Genomic DNA, 9,246 nt, shown 5'->3' with positions numbered 1-9,246 from the left:
TCCAATTTGACCCTAAAAATTTGGTAAAATTCCAGAATGGTCCCTGGAGCATAATGATACATCTTGGACAGAATTAAGGATTAATTAAGGTCATAATTTCAGTATATTCATGGATTTATGACAAATTTCAGTTTGGTCCTCCATTTGATAAAAGTTACAATTTGGCCCTAAAAATATGACAAATTCCAGATGAGTCCCTAGCTGTAATATTAGCTTTTTCAGATTAGTTTGATGAATAATTAAGGGTTATTTAGTGAATTATTACCAATTTTATTAGTTGTTTTTATTATAGATTAGATTTCGGGAAAATCGTTAGATTTTGAGTTTTTGAGAAAATTAACTAGTTAGTTCAAAAACATATAGGGTTATGGTATACACCCTTAGTTAAGTGTATTAAATAGGTTAAATGTTCTTTTGAGTCGTTTTTGAATATGTCTCATTTGTATTCAGGTAATCCTAATATTCTGTCGGCAGGACGTCAGTAGGATTTCCTTCAGTTTCAGCTTGTGAGTGCTGTTTGCTTTTGAGTCAGGTGAGTGGATAATTTTCCATATGCACGAGAAATACTATAAATATTTGATTTGTTAATATGAATTGGATCATGCTTCTTGATAATATATATTGATTATTATCCTTGTTATGATAAAGCATGATTAATTATTGAATCTGAATTCTTAATATGAGCCAATATATATTTTGAATTGACTTCTGAATTGATAACTCCTCATTTGATTGATGTCATGAGTTGAGTTTTAAGATATGAATATATTAGTTGATTATGATTATGAATGTTTGGTATGTCAGTCAGAATACCCATGCTAACAGGGTAGTGTTAGTCTTTGTGCACATCGTATCTGAACCCTAGTTGGTCGGGGGAGTCACCAACCTGTGTGGACTGATCATCTCACAGTACGGAGCCTCATGCTCATTGCATTTTGATTTTCTGACTAGCTTTACCATTTAATCTTCTTGTTATGGCCTATTTGAGAAACCTTCATATAAGAACCTAGAGCCATAATTGTATATAATTCTCATTGTTATATTATCTCGTGTGTGTATATTGAACGTTATCTACTCACTGAGTTGTTGAACTCACCCTCTCATTATTTATCCTTTTCAAGCTTATAGCTTGATAGCAGGTCACTTTTATTGAATCTTCCGAACCTGCTTTTTGGTTGTAATTTGTACATTTCTTTTTGTCAAGTTAGTGCTCCAAAAACTATGAATTATATTAACTCTTGTATTAAGACAATTAAATTATATTATAAAGTTAGTTTTGTTATTAATGTTACGTTAAACTCTGATTGAGTTGTTTAAAGGATTGTATGTAAGTTTGGGTTCGCATAGGTTTTGAAGCTTGGAGGGGAACCTTACTTATGTGCCGGTCATGGATCCGGGATTCGGGTCGTGACAGCAAGTGTCCGGATTCAGACTTGGTTTTCCAGAATTCTCTAGTTTGTTCACAGATTGAAGTGTTGAAGGAACTATACTTAATTTAGGGTAAAAAGAAGATTGAAGTGACAAAGAGCACTGGGTGGCATTTCTTTAATTTATCTAAACCAAAATAAAAGGATGCTCAAGCCTGATTCTTATGAGCAAATGGAAATGGGGTCATAGATTGCAAACTAGGTGGGTGGCTTGAGCTGGTTGATTTTTTTTTAAAAAACGTTAAAAAAAGATGCTAAAACGACACAATTGTTTCTAAAAAGTTAAAAAATATAAGACTTGAGTCTTTTTTTTTTTGGAATTAATAAGCTAAGCTATTTTAAATAATACAAATAAAAAATATAGCTAAATTGAAAAACAAATTGACAAAAAAAAAAGAGATTGTTCGGGCATCAATTTTAAAAAAGCAAAAACAAATGTGGATTTAATAAATTTGATTAATTTAATAATATGATTAAAAAAAAAATACATTGATTGTAAATAAAACAAATGAATGAAAATAGCCGTGTAAAAAAAAAATACATCGATTAAAAATAATATGTTTTTGGCAATAGTCAATTATAAAAAATAGCTATCAATATAATACTTGAGAGCAAATGAATGAAAAGCCCGTTGGAGATTCATTATCACTTCACTATGGACACCGCCTTACCACTAGAAAGAAAACTAAATAAAATATCATGAAGTAAGTATCTCATGCTTATATTCAATCAAATAATTTAATTTAATAAAAATGTTAAATTTAACCAAAAGCGTCAATAAAAAAAAATAACGGAGCCCAATATCTGATTAAATAAATATCGAATGATGAAACTAAGGAAACACGAGCTTAAAAAAGAGAGGATAAAATGACGATAAAATTTGATAGAAAAAAAAAATTGAAGGATGATGAAATCGTCAAAAAAAAAAGTTCAATTCTAAAAACTATCTAAATTAAATAAATATCAATCAAAGAATAAGGACTAAATTTAATAGATGAAAAATTGAGGGAGGATGAAGTTGAAAAGAATTCTAATTTTATAAATTATTTTAAATAAATCAAATAGTAATAAAAAAAAAGACCAAACTCAAAGAAAAAACAAATTAAAAAGCTGAATTTAAAATTTAAAGAGTTATGTATTAAAATAAATAATAATAAAAAAAATCATTAACACCAAACCTTAGATCCATTGGTCATAAGTGTAGCCTAAGGGCTATTAAGATGTTCCAGTACCGTCTTGTCTTGAAAGCCACTATTTGCCTCCTAATATCATCTTACTAGCCACACAAATAACACAAAAAAAAGCTCATGTGCCAGTTGTTTTTCAATATTTATATTTATTAAATAATTAAATTGCTTTTAAATCAACTTTATTATAACAAAAAAAAAGTTTGAAAAAGATGGAAAATCCAGTATGCAAGTTAATTATTTTTTTACATCAGTTTTTTACTACAGTCAATAAAGTGTAAGGACAAATAAGCCCTTGAAAATCAGTTTAATAACTCCTTTTCTTTTAAAGGCTTTTTTGTCATTTTAAAGCGAAAAAAATAACATGTGAAGATCTTTTTGCTCTTGATGAATCTGACAAGATAAATGGATCCCAGACTAAATTGATCTCAATATTTCAGTACAAGGGCAATTCTGTAAATCCACCAATCCAATGAATAACCTTGCTCAAGTATGCGTGAGATTTATTTATTTATTTTTAATTTAATTTAATTTAAAAGGTGAGCATAACATGAAAATCCCTTTTCAACGACGTTATTTCTAGGTAGCCATCTTTGACTTTATACAAAAGAACGATCCCATCTTAGAAAAAGCACTGCTCCTTGTTAAATATTGATAGCTAATTGAAAATGACAATTCTCTCTTTAATGCAAATGTATTATTTATTTTTGTATTTTAAAAATATTTTAAAAAAAAAATTATTTTTTTATATTTTTATTTTAAATTAATATTTTTTTAATGTGTTTAGATCATTTTGATGTATTGATATTTAAAAATAATTTTTTAAAATAAAAAATATTATTTAAATATATTTTAAAATAAAAAATTTATCAACAACTCTAATCCTTGAAGGATGGTCGAAGTGTGCTCTCTGATTGAGTCTCAATGCTTAACTCTAAATTTTTAGTCTACTTTGGGTTTTGATCAAGAAAGAAGGAGAGGGTAAAGATGATAATAAACAAGTAAATGTAGTTTTAGTAGTAGTACGTTTGCATTTTAAAAAAGTTTTTATTTTTTTATTTAAAATTAATAATTTTTTGGTATTTTAAATTATTATTATGTATTGATATCAAAAATAATTTTTAAAAAATAAAAAATATTATTTTTATATATTTTTTAAATAAAAAATATTTTAAAAAATAATTATTACCACATTTTAAATAACGTAACGGACTCGTAATGGTTTAAAAAAGAAGCTTGGGGTTGAGCAACTAACACCTAATGCGTTGGCGTGGCTCTCGTCCCGTCTCCTAATGGTAAGATGCATGTATATTTAAAATCCGCTCCACTCATGCCTCTAGCCATTTAGCTCTCGTCCTTTCTTTTTTCTTTTCTTTTTTGATTAAATGGATTTGAGTTCTATAATTTCATCAATTTTAAGAAACATTGACAAGATTTATGGGGATCATTTGAATTAACCAACCATTTTAAAAAAGTATTCCCTAAATTAATTAATTATTTTAACATAAAAAATAATATATTTAAAATAAATTATACATGAATAAGAAATTAATCTTAATAAATTTAAATAACATTAATTTCAAATTGAAAGATTATATTATTTTATAATCTATATAGTAAGAAGTTCAAGGTTTAAATTGACTTGTAAGGAACAAAAGCTTTTAAATGAGAGAGACTCCAGACAATCTAGATTTTGAGCTTAAATTAAGCGCTCGACTAAGGCTTGAGTTTATTATCATTTTTAATTGAGTGTTTCAAAATTATTTTTAGGCCTTGATTTATAGTGTAATATTTTAAGATAATGTTGTTTGAATCTTGAATATTGAGAGTGTTTACAATAAAGACAAGAAATTTAACATTTATAATAAATGATTGAATCATTAATTTATAGCAACATAACCTGCTTTCTTTATTCTTTTAGGAAGTAGGTAAATCTATTTTGTTTATATAAATTATTATTTATTTGATGCAAAAGACATTGACTTTAATCAACCAAGATTGACAATAATCAACCAGGATAGATTGACAATGCATGCTAAGTTTAAATAGAATTTGTTATGTGTTTCATAAATCTATTAATTCTACTAGTTAAGAAATATATGTACATTAATAATCGAACTATATAATTTTGACACAGTTTGAATACTCCTACAAGCCCTCCTTACCTCTGGGCTTACGGTCTGTAGGGAGGGTGACTATTCTATGGTAACAACTTACAAGATACAAGTGGTTGAAAAACAATTTCAGAAATGCTACAATCTTCAAAATTCTACGGCACCTTCCTTTATATTTAACATCGAACAAGTCTTAATATACATATTTACGTAATCAATCCTCCATGAAGCATTGTTGGTTCAACGACCAGGAGAAATGATGGAAGCTTATTGATCAAACATCTCTAGCCTTTTCATTAGGTAATTAGGTATCTACACTCTTTCTGAAAGCAGGGTTATTAGTATCGCTGCCTTCTTATTGCAAATTTTGTTGCAATGTTAAAACAGTTATGTGTGTGTATAACATCAGCATGAAGATACATTATCACCATTTTTTTTATTCCACTACTAGTCTGTGAATAAACCACCCGGCCAGCAGCCATATCACACTGAGCTGCACTCTAGTTAGGATAATCGATGATACTGGGTGTTGAATTTTCTGTATTTTAGAAGGTTGACTGAAGCCTATGCTTTCTGCAGTCACTATATCAGAAGTCAGAATAGTTCAATATGTAAAAACGAGGCAGGCATAAGTGATTAATCATTTTAATCCATAACAGAAGTAAGTGGAGAGTTTTATAAAAAAAAGGAACACGGCCATCACTGACCAGCATTGTTTCATCAAACATTGTACTATTTCAACCATGTGTTTTGCTTAAATCATACATTGTACCTATGTTTCAACCATGTGTTAGAGCACGGAGGAGAATGGAAGAAGCTACACGGCCATCATTGACCAGCATTGTTTCATCAAACATTGTACTATTTCAACCATGTGTTTTGCTTAAATCATAAATTATACCTATGTTTCTATGCTAATTAATTAACCCCTCTTGGAGCAGTCTTTGTGGTGCTTTGAGGATTACCATGGTATGCACAAACCTTCTAAGACCTTCCTCTTCACCACCAATACCAGGCTTGCCACATGCCAGCTGTTAGTCTTGAGGTTAAAGAATTTTTACCTCGTTAAGCCATGATTCAACGACCACGGCTGAGGATTGAGTCGGTACTAGAGAAGGAAGGAGCAGAGTAATCATTAGATCTATGGAAAGACAAGTTGAAATCCCCAGGCTCTTCATGACTAACTGGCATCAAACCTATGCTAGCACCATCAAGCGGCATCTCTGGCAGGCTAGCATTCCCATCCAGATATTGCGCAATTTGCCTCATGCTTGGCCTAGCTTGTGGTGTAGAGAACGAACAAAGCAGACCTAGCTTCAAAACCAATTCCATTTCCTCCACCACGTAATTACCTTCCAATTTTGGATCACCTGTTCGAAGAATGTCTCCTATTTTCCAGGAATCAAGAACCCAGTCAACCAAAACCATCTTTTCTGCTGATTGTTCTGGCTCTAAAGGTTTCCTTCCACAAGCCATTTCAAGCATAAAAGTGCCAAAAGCAAAAACATCACTGCTGGTAGTGGCCCTTCCTGTTCTAGTAACCTCTGGCGCAATATATCCAACTGTTCCAACCACACAGGTTGTTTGAGGATTCGCCCCGCGATCATATAATTTAGCAAGCCCAAAATCTCCTAGGCGACCATTGAAATCATCATCTAACAGTATATTGCTAGCTTTCACATCTCTATGCAGAACAACCTGTTCCCACTCTTCATGGAGGTAAAGAAGGGCAGACGCAACTCCTCTGAGGACATGATATCGCTGAACCCAATTAAGGCTGGGTGTGTCATTGCAAAATAGGAGTTTATCAAGGCTTCCGCGGGGCATGTAATCATAGACCAAGAGGAGCTCTCCCTTTCTCCGGCAATAGCCTAGGAGCTGGACCAAGTTCCTGTGCCTCAGCCTTCCCATGCTAGCAATCTCAGCAACAAACTGCTTAGTTCCTTGTTTGGAATCATGGGATACTTTCTTGATCGCGACTTGCATGTTGGAAGAAGGCAGTACTCCTCTGTAAACCTTTCCAAAACCTCCACTTCCCAGCAACTTCCTGTCTGTGAAACCTGTAGTTGCTTTGTATAAATCCTTGTAGGAGAATCTTTGAGGACCATACTCCTGTTCCCAATCTTCGCGCAGTTCCTCATATTTCTTCCTCCTTGTTATATAAGCAGCACCAGAGATTGCTACCAGAAAAATGATTGCTGTTATTGTTGGGGCCAGAATTCTTAAATATGGTTTCTTTCTTGATTTTCTTTGAGAGGGAAGTGAAGGCAACTTCGACACATCAAGACTTTGAGCTTGTCCGCCTCTGTTGAAGCTCCACCCCAGAATATAGTGGCTGCTAGCCACTGCTCCAGTAGATGAAGAAAAACCAACGTACATAGAATCCAACATAACAGAAGAAAGATCGAGAGATGTTGACAAGAGAGGCAAGGTTGGTTTTGTTCTTGTGACAGGAGCAACTGTAACATTGAGTAGCTTCTCTGCTTCATCATAATCTATCCACACGTGCATCACATGACCACTTATGAGAGTCAAGCTCTTATTCTCCTTTTCCTCATCTGAAAAGTAGGTCACCGGAGCAGATTCAATGGATACCAAGCTGTTGACATCAATTCCAACGTGGCTGTCATTGATGTCTTTAAGATCCGGGCTTGGAACTGCATCCAGCTCAACTGCCAATAGATGGTTTGAAGGTAGGCCTTTGCTTGTAGAATTGAGGATTCCAAAGTACTGAGTTGCCATAGCCCCTGTGAAGTCCACAGATGGAGAGATTGTGAAGGCCATGCCATGGCCACCAAGTGTAGGCAGCTCTGGGACCATGGCAAACGCAAACTGGGTAGAGAACGAGAGAGACCGAGAATTGTTGATTAAAGATGTGTTGAACTGAAAAGGGAATGGGAAGAAAGCACGGCCAATTTGCTGTTTTGAAGTGTTTGTCAGCTCTAAGAGCCCATTTGGATGGATTTTTGCAATCCCGCTGAGGAGCAGGTTGGCTCCAGTGAAGCCATGATAGATGAAGTGGTTTTCGTCTTGAGCTAAGGCCAAGAGCTTCAAGGAAACAAACAGGCCGAGTAGAAAGCGCAATGATTTGAACGATGCAATCATCATAAGAACGTGCAGAAGATTGTTTTTGCTTCTTCAGTTACACATTGGTAAAAGAACAAACTTTTTTCGCTTCGAGTTTCTCCTTATTTGTTGTTACAGTTTCAAATCCTCAGTCTAAAGATTGAATTATATATAAACAAGTCTCATCACATTGCTATGACTTGGGCGCATTCGAACCTTCTCCAAAGCTTTTTCTTGGAAAAAAAGAGAGGGAAAACTACTTTTCAACCAATATTAACTCGAAGTTTTCTTTGTAATTCTCGGAATTTCTTCGTAGTGTCTTCGTTTCATGCTTCATTTCATAGAAAACCTCAAAGTGGCTTTATTCTATTATATTCTGTCCATATCTCAATTCCATTAATTTAATATCCTCTTTTTTTGGTGTCATTGACATAAAAGATGTCGTTTCTAGTCTATTTGTTTCCATTTTTATATTATATTTCTATATATATGTGGAGCAATTAGGCATAAATAGACACTGGCCCCTCTAAATTTGGTAACTTCAACTCCATTAACAACCATTTATGAATCTTTTTTCAGATTACACCCTTTATCTCAAGTTTTGGATTGAACGAATCCATTGACACAAATAATTCATGGGAGAAAATGTTTATAATTAATTAATTAATTAATTAAATTAAAATTTTAAAAAAATTAAATTTCTCAAAAAAAGTTAAATTTAACAAAGAGCAACAAGTAAAAAGATTCAATATAACCCATGTTATTTTCAAAACCAATGAAAGTTTCTATTGAAATGAAATAAAAAAATAATGGAACCTAATCTCTAATTAAATAAATACCGAATGATAAAATTAAAGAGACATGAGCTTAAAAAAATGGAGAAAATGATGATCAAATTTGATAGGAAAAAAATTAAAGGATAAAATAATAAAAAAATAAATTCAAAAAACCATCTAAAACAAATAAATAACAATCAAAAGAATAAAGATTCAAATTTAATAAATAAAAAATTTTCAATTCTATAAATTATTTCAAATAAAATCAATAATAATTACAAGAAAAGAGATCAAATTCCAAGAAAAATTAAAATGTTGGTTTTAAGTTTTAGAGGGTCAGGTGTAGAAATCAAGGAGTAAAAGAAAATATTGTTAGCACCAAAATCTTAAGTTGAGTGACCACGAGCGTAACCTAAACGTGAAGAGGCTGTCAAGACAATTTCAACACCGCCTTGAATTAATCAAGGAGTCGAAAAAAAAGAAGAAGAAAAAGTTGTTAGCACCAAACCTTAAGTTGGTTGACCACAAGCGTAATTTAGATATGGAGGGGTTGCCAAGACAATTTCAACACCGCCTTGAAAGCTACTATTTAAATAACCACATAAATAGCACAAGAAAAGCTCATGTGCCAGGTTTTATATATATATAATCAAATTGCTTATAAATTTTTTTTATT

General features: G+C 32.2%; 1 protein-coding gene across 1 annotated transcript; it reads right to left on the bottom strand.

Annotated features, from left to right (window-relative positions):
* Positions 1–5,523: 5,523 nt before the first annotated feature.
* On the bottom strand, positions 5,524–7,920 carry LOC118034656 (L-type lectin-domain containing receptor kinase SIT2-like). Its single transcript, XM_035040001.2, has one exon. It carries the CDS (start codon positions 7,834–7,836, stop codon positions 5,806–5,808), a length of 2,031 nt encoding a protein of 676 aa, XP_034895892.1. The 5' UTR covers positions 7,837–7,920; the 3' UTR covers positions 5,524–5,805.
* Positions 7,921–9,246: the final 1,326 nt, after the last annotated feature.

Source organism: Populus alba, chromosome 9 (genome assembly GCF_005239225.2).
Source record: "Populus alba chromosome 9, ASM523922v2, whole genome shotgun sequence".
Lineage (NCBI taxonomy): Eukaryota > Viridiplantae > Streptophyta > Magnoliopsida > Malpighiales > Salicaceae > Populus > Populus alba.
The sequence above is the reverse complement of the archived record's forward strand: the minus strand, read 5'-3'. Positions and strand labels throughout refer to the sequence as shown.